Source organism: Sinocyclocheilus rhinocerous, unplaced genomic scaffold, assembly GCF_001515625.1.
Source record: "Sinocyclocheilus rhinocerous isolate Xijiao unplaced genomic scaffold, SAMN03320098_v1.1 scaffold843, whole genome shotgun sequence".
Classification (NCBI taxonomy): domain Eukaryota; kingdom Metazoa; phylum Chordata; class Actinopteri; order Cypriniformes; family Cyprinidae; genus Sinocyclocheilus; species Sinocyclocheilus rhinocerous.
In genome coordinates, this window is record NW_015655383.1 from 138,051 (window position 1) to 155,031 (window position 16,981).

The 16,981-nt window shown below is 41.1% G+C and overlaps 1 protein-coding gene across 1 annotated transcript in view; it reads left to right on the top strand.

Annotated features, from left to right (window-relative positions):
- The window catches only part of LOC107718002 (serine-rich adhesin for platelets-like), a 52,742-nt gene that overhangs the window by 12,300 nt on the left and 23,461 nt on the right, over positions 1 to 16,981 (top strand). The window contains exons 11-31 of the mRNA XM_016524917.1: positions 513 to 776; positions 873 to 1,133; positions 2,128 to 2,388; positions 2,508 to 2,768; positions 2,863 to 3,123; positions 4,488 to 4,754; positions 4,852 to 5,112; positions 6,971 to 7,225; positions 7,503 to 7,763; positions 8,287 to 8,547; positions 8,673 to 8,936; positions 10,416 to 10,673; positions 10,806 to 11,069; positions 11,156 to 11,416; positions 12,296 to 12,556; positions 13,588 to 13,851; positions 14,328 to 14,588; positions 15,421 to 15,681; positions 15,761 to 16,021; positions 16,122 to 16,382; positions 16,469 to 16,729. Of these exons, the coding sequence (XP_016380403.1) occupies positions 513 to 776; positions 873 to 1,133; positions 2,128 to 2,388; positions 2,508 to 2,768; positions 2,863 to 3,123; positions 4,488 to 4,754; positions 4,852 to 5,112; positions 6,971 to 7,225; positions 7,503 to 7,763; positions 8,287 to 8,547; positions 8,673 to 8,936; positions 10,416 to 10,673; positions 10,806 to 11,069; positions 11,156 to 11,416; positions 12,296 to 12,556; positions 13,588 to 13,851; positions 14,328 to 14,588; positions 15,421 to 15,681; positions 15,761 to 16,021; positions 16,122 to 16,382; positions 16,469 to 16,729 (5,490 nt within the window). The remainder of the gene's footprint in view (positions 1 to 512; positions 777 to 872; positions 1,134 to 2,127; positions 2,389 to 2,507; positions 2,769 to 2,862; positions 3,124 to 4,487; positions 4,755 to 4,851; positions 5,113 to 6,970; positions 7,226 to 7,502; positions 7,764 to 8,286; positions 8,548 to 8,672; positions 8,937 to 10,415; positions 10,674 to 10,805; positions 11,070 to 11,155; positions 11,417 to 12,295; positions 12,557 to 13,587; positions 13,852 to 14,327; positions 14,589 to 15,420; positions 15,682 to 15,760; positions 16,022 to 16,121; positions 16,383 to 16,468; positions 16,730 to 16,981) is intronic.

The window sequence follows — 16,981 nt, forward strand, 5'->3', positions numbered from 1 at the left end:
GTTTTCCTCTTTTGTTTTTTATCCGCCATCTCTATCTTTCTGTCGTCGCTCGGCTCGGCTAGGCTAATGTCCGTCCTGTGCACTGAACGCTCTCTCCTCCACATCATGAGTAGACACGCCCCTTACTGCCGATTGGCTACAAGTTTGTTTTGCTACTCGGCCCGAATCAGTTTTCTAAAGCGTTTTTGAAAAATCGCTTACCCCACCTTTAAACAGTCCCAACAATGCTAGACTTTCAGATGAATATACAAATGAATCAGGACAGAGAGAGATTGCCCATTTTTATGAGATTGCTTATTTTTAAAGACTTGTTCACAACAAGAATGATAACTATAACTATACAAATGGATGATAATGTTATTTTTATTCGAAGCATGCACTTCGGCTATGTTCTATGAACATAATTGCAGCATGCACTTTAATATCAGGGAAACCTGAAGAGTTCTCTGAAGAACTTTCAAACTCCTTCTATACCACTAGATTCTAATGTAGATAAAATGATTTCTCCACAGTGCCATGTGGTCCAACAAATGTTCGGGCTGAGGTGCAGTGCCCCTCAGGTGTTCTCTCACTCAGCTGGGACAGAACAGAAGATGCTGAGGGTTATATCGCAACTATAGTCTCCGAGACCTCTGGAGAGCTGGTTTACTGCAACTCTACTTCGCCTTCCTGTAACGTGAACAATCTGCAGTGTGGCGATTCGTACTCTGTACAGGTCAGGTCGTACAACGGCTCCTGTCTGAGCATGCTGAGTTCACCTCTAGTGGTTAGAGAGGGTGAGGCGCTGATTCCTTCACTAGTTTTATATCATTATTTGACTTCAGTGCTGCCGTTGGAGTGTTATGCTAATGCTTTTGACTCTGCCTCGCTAGTGCCATGTGTGCCCACAAATGTGACAGCCAGACGGACCTGTGGCAGCAGCACAGTGGAGGTATCGTGGAGTGCAAGCCATGGTGCTCAGTCCTATGTTGCTGTTGCTGTGGGTGATGATGGGCATCGTACAAAGTGCTCCTCCAACACAACAACATGTAGCATCCTTGACCTGCACTGTAGCAGTGTGTACTCCATCAGCGTGGTGGCTGTAGATGGCAACTGCTCCAGCTGGGAGAGTCAGAGCGTTACCCTGCACACAGGTGAGGCTATCAGGGTAGTGATGTCTGATTTGCAAACAAATCGCTTTTTCGAAGCAGTGTTGTTAACTGAAACTAAAACGAATTGCTTTCGTTAATCGAAATAAAATATAATATAAATATTGTATGATAAAATTGAACTTAAGAATACTTAAATGAACATCAGAAATGTTGCCTTGACAACTAACTGAAATAAGTTATAAAGCTATTTATAAAATAACAAAAACTCATATCCAAATTACTAATCATTTTTAATAATAATAACTACATTTTATTAAAATATAAAAATAAAAGCTAATTCAACGTGTTAATAAATAATATAATAGTACTGTAGTATATAGATAATATTAAAATAACACTGTTTTGAATAATTTGAATATATATTTGTATATTACTTGACTGTAAAGGAGAACTTTGTTTGTGAGTAAAATTGTTTTGTAGAATGTCAGGATGAGATTTTTTTCCCCCTCAAAAAAAAAAACAGCAACATCAGAATTTCAGGGTGCTATAAGAAGTAATAGTTTCTCCAGTTGTTGTTGCTATTATTTTTTTATAATTTGATAGTTTTAAGAATATTTTTGCTTTCATGAGGCCATTTTTATGTTGTCCTATGTGACAAAAATTTCTACAAAAAAAAAAAAATTGTAATATGAACAAAATTACATTTATGATGATTTTTTTACACAAATAAATTTAAATAAATAAATTAAAAATACATGTTTAATTTCAGTACACACAATTTTACTCAAAATTCACACATTTTGTATGTCTATATAATTAAATGTCTATGTAAGTAAATAATTTAAGTCTTCCACACGTGAATATGACTTTTGCTTTTTAAAAGTTTTAGATTTCAATGTTTCATCATTCTAGGGCTTTGTAATAGAGGGCACAAACATCTTGATGAAAAGGGCATTTAACTGACTTTTGTCTAAAGTGAGACTGACCCACTCAAATTTCTCGTTTTTCTCTTTCCCGTCTTTTTCATGTTTAATAGTTCCCTGCCCACCAACTAACGTCCAGAGCACTATGAACTGTAGTACCAACTCCGCCACTCTGTCCTGGACTGCCAGTCCTAACGCAGTGTCCTACAGAGGCAGGGCTTCAGGCACAGATGGCCACACTGTGACGTGCGATGTCAGAACTCCAGGGTGCCAGTTAAACGGCTTGCACTGTGGACAGGAGTATGTGTTTGTTGTAACTGCTTCTGACGGAAGCTGTGAAAGTCCAGACAGCATCGAGAACAGACATGAGACAGGTATCATATTAATAATGATAATAATAATGTTTACATTTTCTTCAGCAATCACCATCACTGTTAAAAACCCAGAACATTACATAGAGTGTCTCTTTTTCTCCCAATGTGCTCTTTTCCAGCACCGTGTGCCCCTCAGAGTGTGTCCAGATTCCTAGACTGTGCCTCTAACAGCCTGAACGTAAGCTGGGCTCTCGGTCTCACAGCTCTAAACTACACCGTCCTCGCCAGGACTACAGGTGGCGCTGTGCTCAGCTGTACCACAACGAGCTCCAGCTGTATCATCACTGATCTGCAGTGCGGTAAGAACTACACCGCTGTCGTCACAGCAAACAACGGAGAGTGTCAAGGGCCAGAGAGCGTGACCCATCCTGTCCAAACAGGTGAGATTTCTGGAACACAGATCCGATGACAACATGACGAAAATCAAAACAAAACATTCCAAATGAGAAACACTTTCTGTCTCTCCTCTGGCAGTGCCGTGTATTCCAACGTCAGTCCATGCCAATGTGGAGTGTGTGAGTAACACAGTGAGGGCATCATGGGGTCCGGCAGCTGGAGCTGTGTCCTACACCGGTGTTCTGACCGGCCCGGGCCATTACAATGAATCCTGCCTGACCTCTGGCCTCTCCTGCTCCTTCAGGGGCCTGACCTGTGCGCAAACCTACACGCTAAATGTCATCTCTCACGACAGCCAATGCAACAGCCCAGTCAGCCCCAAAATCTCTGTCACAACAGGTAGGAAACCACAATCCATTTCACCTTAACATAAGCACGTTGCTAAGCTAGTGGTCGACCGATATATCGGCAAGGCATTGGGCGATATTTGACATTTTTCAAATATTGGCATCGGCTGAAAATGTGTTCGAGGCGGGACTTTTATTTTGTCGCATTGAGTACAGCACTCAAATTCTCCGTCTTTATTGTTTGCTTCCGCTGTTTAACAGCTCTGTCTAATATGGATAGAAGTAGTGATGGGCAAATGAAGCCTCACAGAAACAGTGCCATCTGGTGGTTAGTAAAAAAATAAAGCAGCCAAAAGCCTGTGAAAGAAACGGCTACCGGTTGTGGCTAGAAGGGATACAGCTAAAACCGGAAGCTAACAATAAATGTAATTTTCTACCTATTAGATTGTGTTTTATTAATGTCTACACCTACCCCAACCCTAAACCTACTCCTTACAATAATACAAAAAAACGGTAATTATTGAATCTGTATACCATCTAGCCTCAACCGCAGCCACCACACAATCCATTGATCAATTCATGTTACATGCACAAATAAAAGCCTGGAGTGTTTGTGTGTGTGTTTTTTGAATTTCTCTCTCTGATTAATTCATTTAATTTCTCTCTCTGATTTATTTATTTACCCATTAAACTATGGCATTAAATATCAGTGTGAATATCAATATGATGTAACAGAAGAATAATGTACACATACAGGCCTATATAAATAACAATAGAGACGGTTCTGGATTCTTCCTCTGTTATTCACAAAAGTGTCTGTGAGCATCTGTGACTCAGCAGTCACGCTGGGCATTGCAATTGCAATTGGACCAATATTGCAAATTCTATTGATTGGCCACTTTTCTTCACATAAAAAACCTGTACATAAAACAAAATGCATTGATATCATGCAAATGTTTGTCTCCGTCTAAACAGATGCATTAACTGCTGTTCATTTTAATAAAAATGTTTATCGCACCAAATTTTCACGCTACCAAATTTTCACGCTAAATATTTGTTTGGTGTGAGCAGATCTTTAATAATTAAGCATTAAAATACAAGTACATCAAGACAAGGCAGATTTGATATTTAAATTTGCTAGTTTGATATTAGCATGTTGCTAAGCTAACAATGCAATACTTAAGTACGGTATAAACTGAGTATTTGCACATTTTAATCATATTGACCTATTTGAACTAATACTTTTTAGTATTTAATGAATTATATCAACTTCATTTTCCCCTAAACTCATCGTTTTCTGGGATTGTCTTCTCAGACAGTGATTCGTGTGATGCTGCCTTGGCAATTGGCCAAACAGTACTTAGAAGAGTGCATAATGTCTCACTGGACTCTGCACTAACCTTTGACCTTTTCCAGCTCCCTGTGACCCTGCGAGCGTGACTGCAGTGCTCAAGTGTGACTCTCGTACGGTAAATGTGTTGTGGCCTGCTGCCGCTGGTGCCAGCACATACACGGTCCTGGCACACACACAGAATCAGAGCATTCCTCCCTCTTCCTGTCGGACCTCAGCCACTTCCTGTGACCTCACGCAAATCCACTGCGGGGAGGTTTTTAATGTCACAGTGCTTGCTGATGACGGAACCTGCAACAGCTCAGCACGGGCCAGCACAACACTGGAGTCGGGTATGAAGAGCATGTGTTTAACTTCAGATTTGATTGGTTTAGTGTAGCCTAATCTGACTTAATTTCCCTTCATTTCTCTTCCTGTGTAATGTCTCAGCACCATGTCCTCCGACAATGAGGTCTCCTTCATTGAACTGCAGCACTAATGCAGCCCTGGTGTCCTGGGTGAAGGACCCAGATGCTGTGAGTGTCCATGTCAATGCTGCCTCTGTCCTGGGACACACTGTCACCTGCAGCTCTTCTGCAAACAACTGTTCCCTGGATGCCTTGCAATGTGGTCAGACGTATACTGTGTATGGTGTGGCCCAGGGCCCTCGGTGTGAGAGTGCACTTAGTGCTCCATTCAATATTACCACAGGTAGCTATACCACATATTTATAATTCAGCATCAAATGAGTTAGAAATAATCTGTTTCAGAGCACTGTACATATTTCTTTATATTTATGCTTTGAATAAGATAATTGGTTAGTTTTTTAAACAAATGCTGCATGAACAGTAAGTGGTCAATTCTGGTTACCAAAACAGCTAAAATTGCTTACAACACTTTTAAATTCTGCATCATTAGCCAAGTTTTCTTCCAAAGATTTTTTTTTTCTTTTCAAAAAAGGTTATAAAAATATACAGATATTGCTGATGGAAGTGCTAATTATCAATCAAGTTTTGACACTTTAATGCAAATAAATGTGGTGTCACGTGACAGGGTTAGTTTCACTGTATCAGTATTTTTATGTTCCCATGAACTGCACATTGAATTTTACATATTACATTTTGCAATACAAAATTCTTTCTTTATTTTTCTTTTTGGCTGTGTATAGATCTATATATACAGAGTATTTTTTTATTATTAAAATATCTTAGATATTTAATATGAGAAAACATATACAGTGCCTTGCGAAAGTATTCAAACCCCTTCATTTTTTTCACTTTTTGTTATGTTGTAGCCTTATGTTAAACTGCTTTAAATTACTTTTTTCCCACATCAATCTACACTCCATACACCATAATGGTAAAGCAAAAAACAGGTTTTTAACATCTTTGCAAATGTATTAAAGATAAAAAACTTCAATGATTCCATTGCATAAATATTCATACCCTTATCTGGGACAGTTGCGTCTTGAGTGGCCCAGCCACAGCCTGAGCTTGAACCCGGTCAAATATTTCTGGAGAAACCTGAAAATATGCATCTGCCCCCATCCAACCTGACAGAGCTTGAGAGGTGAAGAGGTGAGGAGAAGAACGGCAGATAATTGCCAAATGCTGATGTGCAAAGCTTGTCGCATCAAACCCAAAAATATTTGAGTGCTTCAGCTAAGTACTGAGTTAAGTTGAATACTTATGCAATGTACTTATTTCAGTTTTTTATTTCTTATAAATTTACGAAGTTGTGACAGTTCTGTTTTTGCTTTGTCATTATGGTGTATGGAGTGCAGATTGATGTGGGAAAAATCAGTTTAACATAAGACTGCAACATAACAAAACGTGAAAAAAATGAAGGAGTTTGAATACTTTCGCAAGGCACTGTATATATATATATATATATATATATGTATATTCTAAATAATATTGGTTACACTTTATTTTAAAGGTGCCCTTGTTCCTGTGTATTTACACAAATACTGTTTATACTGTACTGAGTAACATTAATAAACAACAGGTGCTTACTATAGGGTTAGTTACTTGTAATTATGCATAATTTACCATTAACATTATGTTATTATTTAAAATGTTTTAGTGGCTCAATAGTTGACACCAATGTAAAATATTGATATATACTGTATACTATATTTTCATTAAAGATACACTATGTAACTTTTTGTTCAAAATGAATAGAATGAGTGAGCGCATCATGAATCAATCTGCCAAAAAGTCTTATCCTGAATCACTATGGTACGCCAATAATAAGTGTTTATATTCAGTCTATTTTAAACCTGGCAGAACGAAAACCGCTATGCACAGCCCAATACCTGTGTGACTGGTAATATCTATAAACAAAGTGAATTAGATTTGGCTACAGTGTTCTTCCATAAGACACGTGCAGTTTTTTTTTTATTAACCACTAGAGGACCAAAAGTTACACTGTACCTTTAATGTATAATTCATTGACAATTAAACTTAAAGTCAACTGTCTACTTCATTACTGACAGACAGATAAATCAACCAGGCCATAACAAACATTCAGAGCTGAATACGAGTTCTCTTCTTTTACTGTTTGCCAGCCCCCTGCACCCCTACTGAAGTGAGCGCTAACTACGGCTGCGGCACCAGCACAGAGCTGAGCTGGACTGACAGTCTGGGCCAAGAGAGCTTCTATGTGCTTGCACAGACAAACGGTCACTCAGGCTCCTGCAGCACAGTCCAAACCCACTGCTCCATCAATTCGCTGAGATGTGGAAGTCTTTATAATGTCTCTGTGGAATCGGTCTCTGGACACTGCAACAGCAGCCAAGCAGCTCACACGCAGCTGCAGACAGGTGATCACTCATAAACACACCCCTTGTGCAGCATGCACTGCGCGGAAATGTGCAAATCTTTCTCTGAATATTTACTGTACCTTAACAAAGACATATCATATGTAATGAATTTTTAATTACCATTTTCCACAGTCTTTATGATTCTTACAATTTAAACAGGCCTGTTTTTACATTTCTATGTAAATTTCCTTATTACATATGAAATTAGTTTTAATAAATACGAATTTTTAGAGAAAATACTCTGAGAAGGCAATAATGGTACTTCCTGTCCTCTCAGCCCCTTGTGCCCCAAAGAACGTGACTGTAAGACTACAGTGTTTGAACAACACCGCCGTTGTGTCCTGGGAGGGAAGTCCTGGTGCCGTGGGCTATAACGTCACTGCTGTGGGCCATGATGGGGATATCAAGCACAGTACCGTCACTGGCACCAGCTGTGAACTACCCAACATGCACTGTGGTCAGACCTATGACATTGTAATCACACCCTTCTCTCAGACGTGCACTGGGTTCCCAACCGCTCCCTACACTTTCAGTGCAGGTGTGTATTGGTAGCTTCCACAAATGGGGTACAAATTGCTGTCTTATTGCTTTTGTAATAAATAATAAAAGGACAAACACCACGTATTTTGCAGTGAGAACTATTAGATAAACTATCATGTAAAATCAAATTAACATAAGCTGAACTTTAACATAAATGAACATCTCGACTGTGAGATGTATCTCAACTGTGTCCAACAATAAAACATACTAATTCTTTAAATTGAAGAAAAAATAGTTTTGATTGTTAATCTTTTTTAATTACCAAAAATGCATCCCCGTTACTGTATTGTCAAAAAAAAAAGATTCCATTTGATATCATTGTGACATCAGTTAGAGCATTGAAAAACCACTTGTTTTCGTTTTTGGGTGTACTATAAGAGTTTCAAGCTTAGTTTTTGTAGCCTATCTTTGAAAAGTTACAGTTACGAAAGACATTCTAGGGGTCTTGCTGCATCATTTTAGTTTAGCTTCTATACTTTTGGTACTAAGAAAACCATTTTCCTCCCTTACCACCCCTTCAGGTTCTTGTCCTGCCAGTGATGTTCAAGCTTCTCTACAATGCGATGATAATGTGGGACGTGTCCGCTGGACTGCCGCCAAGAATGCTGAAAGTTACATTGCCATGGCAACGGGTACGGATGGCCACACCCACACTTGCACCTCCAGTGGCACCAACTGCACCTTCAGTGATCTGCACTGTGGTGAGGACTACACCGTTACGGTGGCCACGGTGGAACGTGGCTGCCAAAGTCCACCCAGCACACCTGTCAATCTAAAATCAGGTCAGGAAACACAACACAAAGTATTATAAGAATTGTCTTGTCTGTGGCATTACACACAAATGAACCGGTCTAATCAGTTTAAAAGTTAGGACCTTTGATTTTGACCCAATTCCTCATTCATCTAGCTATCTGCCCACCCTCGAATCTGGCCGGTTACACCAACTGTGCTACGGATGACATCAGCATTACATGGGACCCCAGCCCAGAGTCCGAAGTCACTTACTTCCTGTTCATCCATCAGGTGGATGGGCTGAACTCCACCTTCAACACAATGCAAACATCATACGTTCTGACAGGGTTGCACTGCGGAATGAGTTTCATCGCACAGGCGGCTGCTCAGGACAGCACCTGCACCAGTCCTTACGGAAGCCCAACACAGATCTACACAGGTACAAACACCAAACATTTTCAGTTATCTTCACAACAGCTACAAACAGCATTGGTCTGCTTATGTTGTCAAATATGTAAGGGAAAATGTACGGGAATCCAGATATTATGGCAAAATAATCCCAGACATGATGATCAGGTTCTTGAAGAGGTTTATTTTATGCAGACTGTACATTATCCTGTTTTTTACAAGACTACAAACCAAATAGGTGTAACAACAACAAATATTGTTAGAGCAAAGCTGGCTCACTCGCATTACTATGAATGAATTGCAACATGCAGTATGGAGGAGTCTTGCTTACTAAATAAAAGAGCCAATCACCAAATTGGTAAAGTCATCACATTACAGTAGCTACCATTTGAAGCTCTGGTTCTCATTGAAACAGTGTCTTGAGATGCACACTTAGGACTGCACATGCACATTGGCTGGTACAACCTCAAATATATGCTTTTTTAATGCTATTTGAGCATAAGAAACAATACAGTTCATATCAGATTTTATTGCTGATTTTGACATTTCAATAGGTGTCACAAATATGGCCTCTAAGTGAAAGGGTTGGGTCTTTAAAAGGATTTGGGTTAGGGACCCATGAAGAAACCATGGAGTGAGCTATACAGGAAACCGGTTTTCTTGAACAACAGGAGTTTCAGCATCATGCAGCTGCTAGATTGCATAAAGTTTCAAGTCAAGTTTCCTGACATACCCACATTATGCTGCAAATGGCCAATGTCACTAAGGCCATGTGTCCACCAAAGTGTTTTTAGCCAGCTGAAAGCACCAGGATCTCTGCTGAAAACACCTAGCTGTAAGCGCTTGAGAGCACTTCTGCGGTGCAGCATTTTCAGTTGAGGTGCTTTGGATGCTATGATATGGAATATCCGCTAAAGTAAAATGGCTGACACATCACAAACAAAATGTTTCTCCAAGCATTATTGTTGAAAACAAAATTGTGGTAGTCTGGGAATTCCATCTGTTGAAGACATGAATACTCGGAGGCAAGCAATATTAACGTCTCCTCCATTGTTGTTCATTTGTAGTACAAGCAGGCTTTGATGGTTGGTCGGTGTGGAAGTAGTCCCGCCCCTCCTCCACTGTGATTGGTTAGCTGGCTAAAAAGTGACAGTGATGCGCGTTGCGTTTTACCCAAATTTGAACATTTACCCAAATTTGAAAAAAGTGTGAGATAAACGCTTAGCTCCTCATCAAGCTCCTGCCATTTTTAAAAACGATGCTCTCCCATTGAAGACAATTGAAAAAAATATGCTAGCCTCAGAAAAAACGCTTTGGTGGACACAGAAAACTCCAACTCTTGCTGAAAAAGAATGACTTCCAGTGTCCTTACAAGTTGCTGAGTGAGAACAGGGCTTTATAACTCCTTACTAAATCCACACAAAGAAAATTTATGGAATATTAAATACTGTCACATAATAAAGTTCACTAAAGAAATGTGTTGATATGAGTCTCATCCATTGATCCACAGCTCCCTGTCCACCCAGTAGCCTGACAGCTGCTGCTAGCTGTGGCACAAACAGGATCACCATCAGCTGGCTGAATGGCGCAGGGGCGCACTCCTATACTGCCAGTGTTGTGGGAAACAATGGACAAACTGTATCCTGCACATCCAACACCACCTCCTGTTCTGTGAAGGTTGAGTGTGGACTTACATATACAGCCACTGTGGTTTCCACAGTTGGCCTCTGCAACAGTACGGCTAACAACAGCATCCAGTTTGACTCGGGTAATTTAAAACATTGATCTACTTAACTAATCAAACTGCAATTACTTTTAAGCAATTTTTTTGTGCAATCCTGACAAAATTGGTATAACATTTTACTCTTCATAAAATGTCTAACCTCCACATGTTTCACAGCGGATTGCCTGCCTAGTAATGTGATGGCGCAGTTAGACTGCAATTCTGACATGCTAGCTGTACAGTGGGATGCCAGTGCAAACACCCCTGACTCCTATACAGCCCTGGCTATCGGTACGGATGACACTCGACTTTCCTGCAACACAAGCTCTACGTCCTGTACCATTCAGAACTTAAGATGTGGCCAGACCTATAGCATTGCCGTGACCACATCCAACATTAACTGCGGAGTCATTGAGGGTTCAGACTACCAAATCGAGACAGGTAAACTGACTAGATTCTAAATTCTAAACCAACCCCAACCCCTTAAAATGTATCAATGTAGCTGTCTGTCATCTGTATCCCATCAGCCCCCTGTCAACCACAGAGCCCAACTGTTCAACTGCAGTGCAGCACTAACATTGCTACGGTAACATGGGACAATAATGGAGCAGATCAGTTTGACGTGGTGACTGCGCTCAACTTTACCGGTGGTGCGACGGTGTGTAATAGCACAAATAGGTCTTGCACGTTTGCACAGCTACGCTGTGGTGAGACGTACTCACTCAGTGTGGTTGGGTTCAATGGAAACTGCACCAGTCAACCCAGCGAGAGCTTCAATCTCAATACAGGTGAGACATGTCCAACTTGTCCAATGCATGGCAAGCCATAGTCCTCAAGTATACTTATGCCATTCACACATTAGCTCTGATTTTCCACTCACCATTAGTTAACGGAGATCATTGAGATAATTTGCCTCAAAATTGGAGGCAAATCAGTGCTCATTCACATGAGTGATGATCACTTTGTTTGAATTATCAAAGATGCAACCATTGATTTATCTATGGTGCCTAAGAGATATTCAGCAGGTTGAATATCTTGACCTGTCTGCGATCCAAATCCTAATGTTTTTTTTTTTTAATTGGAACTAACATTGGTGACAAGAGATAGTTGTTCAGTGTGAAACGAAACAGCAATCCAAAGGCTTTGAACGTAGTGTATGGGTGGCATTAGCATATAGTCTTGCATTGCTCTGGTGGTAATAAGCTCCAGTACTCCAGGGGGCGATAGCCCAGAGTTGCCATGTTGACAGTTTCAATAAATTAAACTAACTTACTCAGCAAGATTTTCTTCAAACTGTTCCTTTGCCGTGACAGAGAGAGAAAACTGACCATAGAAGTTGGTAACTTGAATTCATGCCTATTATAGTGCCCCTTAAGTCAATGATAAAAAAATGCAACACACAAAGTCAGAACTTCTTTCTGTGGTAACCAAAAGCACATCACATCTTTAAAAAGTAAAATTCAGTTTACACAGTTGAGAGGTACAGAGCAATATTCATGAAGACACCATATGGCATTATTGGGTTTAATCCTGAAAATCTTTTCCAAACTCTTGGTGTGTACACAGTAGCCACATACCTTTCTTCATTGAGCTTTAAACAAATATATTTTATGTCCATGTTTGTGGAACCATGGCTTTCTTAAGACACACACTACTGTCTCTTTCAGCTCCCTGTGTGCCAACTTTTGTTGTGGCGACCACAAACTGCGAGACGTCCATTACCACTGTAACCTGGGATTCTGCCCGTGGTGCTAGCAGTTACACTGTTCATGCCGTGAGCACCTCAGGGCGCAACAGCACATGTACCAACACAGATACCACCTGCTCTTTCCCAGACCTGGACTGCGGACAAAACTACACTATAACAGTCACAGCTGAAGATGACAACTGTGTGAGCCTGACCAGTGCACCTATCACTGTCACAACAGGTACTGGTCACAGATACTTACAGTGGGATAAACTCATGGAGTTAGTCATATTTATATTATGGATGTGTTTAGTACAAGGACATAAGCAAACAGTTTTGCTGTGAAGTAGCATTAGTTAGTAGGGTTGGGCCAATAGACTATGACATCGTCCATCGCCGATGGCTGATAGACATCACGATGTTGAGCCGGCATCGTACTTTCTCTTGCAGTTATATCATTGGGTAATTAAACTTTATATAAAATTGCGGGCATCAGGGAGCTGCTATTATACCTGGCATTGAAACTGCTTTTGAATGCATGATCGCATTTTAGTTTCACTTTTACTTTCGAGATTCGCGATCGCACGTACTCTGTTTATACTATGGAGCGGCAGTACTTACCACACATTTTACAAGATTAGTCAGTGGTGATTTGTCAGTGGTGCTCAGGATCTGCAAATCCTTCACCATCGTCCTCAGTCATCTCTCCTTACTCTGTTTATGTGGTAAGTGAAATTCTATGTACTGTAATGTAACAGGCAACCGTTAGCAATCGTTATTTGTTTTCCGTGCCTTTTTGAATATGGATTCACGCTTTGGGCACACAACACTAACCCCTGTGGCAACAAAGGGGGTATTTGCGAGCAGCCTTCTGAAACTTAAAATGACAGCTGGGACACCCTACAGTCTCACAGACTTAACCAAGGGTGGCCAACTTTGGTTTTGGGGCATCCAGCAGAGTTTCACTCCAACCTTAATCAAACACCTGAACAAGCTAATCAAGGTCTAAGAGTTACTAGAAAGCAACAGGCAACCTTTAGTTTTTATCAATGTTGGAACAAAACTCTGCAGGACTGTGGCTCTCCAGGATGGAAGTTGGCCACCCCAGGACTTAACAGACATGTGTACACACAGAAAACATTGTACAGTAAGTCCACAAGACCGCAAGTTCATATGAAGTGTGCCATTTGGGATAGGGCCATTCTAGTGGTGCAGAAATTTCACACAGCAGCTTTAACAAAACTACTATGTGTTTGTATCCCTCTTTAATAGTTCCATGTCCACACTCTGATCTACAAGCAACTCTGGACTGCAGCACTGACTCTGCTCTGATCTCATGGACACCCGGTAGGGGCACTCTGATTTATAACGCTTCTGCCGAGGGCTTTGATGTAAATCACAAAGTGAGCTGCAGTACACCTGGCTCCACCTGCAATGTCACCAACCTGCACTGTGGCAGCCGTTACCAAGTCAGTGTGAGAGGAGAAGGGCTCACCTGCCCCGGCCAATCAGATGACTGGATTGGCCTCAAGACAGGTAACAACCTCATAACCCACTAATTTATACAATTTATTGTACACAGTTCATCAGTGTGCTATGCTTAAGATAAATGGTGCTGGTAAACTATGAAATAATTTGCCTCTGAAACAACTTTTCATTCAATGACATCACCTTGGCTTTGTGGGCTATTGGTTAATAGTTCAACAGTAATACTTAAAAGTTCTTAATTCTTACTTAGAAGTAAAATGAGTTGCAAATTCCATTTTAAGTGGGCTTAGTCATAATTTCTATACTTTAGATAGTATTAGCTTCAGGTAATTCACTTGTCCTTTGGCCTACACCCTACAGTGTCAACTTTAAAACAACAACAACAACAACAAAAAACAATATCTGGCCTGTTTTAAACACTGATTTTGCTTGATGAGATGTCTTTAATTAAATAATATTTCCTTGTAATAAAATGTCAACATTACTGATTAGCATGTTGCATTTGTGTTCTTTTGCTTCTTCAGGACCATGTCCACCTACTCTGGTGTCCATCCAGTCATCCTGTGACTCAGACACTGTGTCCGTTTCCTGGCAAACCTCTCAGGGATCTGTGTCCTACATGGCTGTTGCCAAGAGCAGTGGAGGTCACAGGGCAACTTGCAACACCAGCCACCTCACCTGTGATATTACAGGCCTGCAGTGTGGACAGACTTATCAAATGTATGTTTCTGGTGTGGATGGCGACTGTGTTGGATCCAGAAGTGAAGTTCGCATTCTTGAAACAGGTGAGAATTACAGTCATTTTTACGATCATTTGCGATATCTAATGCTGCTAAAAACCTCTCAGACCACCTTAGAAACTGCATGGCGACACCTTTGTAACCACTCAAAACACCCTCCCATTTTGACTATGAGTTATGCACAGGCTATACTCACCATATAAATCACCTACTGCTAGTCTCGTGTAGCCAGACCTTCAGACTGATGGCAGAAGGTCTGGGAACCTTGGCTGCTTTGAAAGGACTGACAGGTAAATCAATCAATCACGTTTTGTTTTGTGCTGCGTCATGTTTAGGGGCATGGATATGTCCCCACAATAACAGGCCGGTGTGTAAAACTCTTGGACGTATTTTAAAGAGTTTAAGCTGCGAACTCTGCATATTTCACATATTTTGAAAAACCAGCGTTTAGTTGATCCTGATAAGCGCTCATCGTCACAGTTGTAAACATGACGGCTTTCGTCTTCCAAGAGGGGTTTGGTGACACGCCATCTTTATTTCCAGGCAGAATGTTATAGAAAGCGACACACACATCTCCCGGAAATCAACATCACAGTCTGCTTTAGTTAGTTCTTTTTCAATTTTTTTGCCTTAATTATGATTGGACAGTGAGTTGACAGGAAGTGATGTGGCAGAGAGGGGGGCGGGATCAAGAAAGGTCGACGAGCCAGGACTCAAACTCAGGATCCCAAAGCGGGATCCCGAAATGGTACTATATGTCAGTGTGCTACCCATGAGACTATCAGTGCACTAGTTCTTTGATGTCAGGTTTAGTACATCTAGGCATTTAGGTGGGTGGTCCACTTGTAGTGACCTTTGACCTCTGTGTGCCCTTCAGCCCCTTGTGTGCCTCAGAACGTGCAAACTATCCTGGAGTGTCAAGCTACTGTTCTCAACGTTACCTGGCAGCAGACAGGTCAAGCCCATCACTACCACGCCACAGTGCGGCGCAGCAATGGTCAAGTGCTGGGGTGTGACTCTAATACAACCTTCTGCCAAGTTCCCAACATCCTTTGCGGACTGACTTACAGCGTGGCAGTGGTCGCCTATAGTCAAACCTGCAACAGTTCCCAAAGCTCTGTGCAACATGTCACCTCAGGTACCCATATATTCATAAATAAAATATTTCGTATTTCAATATTTGGATGTCTCTAACATCTCTTTTCTGCATTCTTTAGCCCCTTGCCCACCAGATGCTATCTTTGCCGTCTTGGACTGTGATTTAAACACTGTGTCAGTGTCCTGGGACTCTAGTGTAGATGGTGTCCTCTACATCGCACAGGCCTTTTCCAATAACAACAACGATTACTACATGTGTAACACCACAGAAACCAATTGTGATATCACTGTGACCTGTGGCATGGCTTATAATGTGACCGTAGTGCCATTAAGGGATGGCTGCACTGGGGAGAATTCACCGGTCCAGTATGTTACGGCAGGTTTGTCATATTTAATGAAACTTTAACACATCACTAAATATCCATTTGTTTAACTGTTTGTCACAAAATTGACTTTTGGGATATGTGTTTGTGTATAAAGCTCCTTGCGTTCCCCTCATGTTGGATGTTGAAATGGACTGCCTGTCTGATTCGGCTTGGCTGACATGGGAAGAGTCAGCAGGGGCGGAGCTCTACATTGCCACAGCAACTGACAGTGATGGATTTGAGTACCAGAGTAACTCAACTGAGAGCCAGTGTACAGTTGAACAGCTACAATGCGGACGATTCTACAACTTTAGTGTCATTGCATCTAACAGTCAATGTGACAGCCTCATGAGCAACACGTTGCAGAGCGAGACAGGCAAGAGAGTGAGACTGTAAAGGATGATTTTCGGTGTAAAAACAGACTACATAAATTCACACTTCCTGTCTCAATTTATCTTTCAGCCCCTTGTCCACCTCAGAATGTGATCACGTCTGTGGGGTGTGACACTGGTACGGTGAGTGTGTTGTGGGATGAGAGCATTGGCGCGTTAAGCTACACTGCCACTTTGGAGCGTACAGATGGAGAGACCACCTGCTGCACGGCAAGCTCCACTTCCTGTGAGGTCATTTCCCTTCCCTGCGGCCAGATGTATGTCCTGACAGTCACTGCTGAGGGAAGCACATGCAACAGCTCTCAGAGCCTTGAGGTCATCGTACGGTCAGGTAATACACACTGACCATTCAACCCTGTTACCAATGCTGCATTTATATGCTTTTTAATTTTATTTATTGTAACTGACATTCAGCATAATTTTGGTAACGAAGTTGCAAAACCTTAAATTCTCATAAAATAATAGAAAAAAACATTACTCAAGGCTAGGCACAAAAAAAACTGTCCTCCATTTTGAAGAGTTTCAAACCCTATTTTGTGAAAAATGCTTTATATCTTGGGCATGCTTTTCCCGTCATCACAGT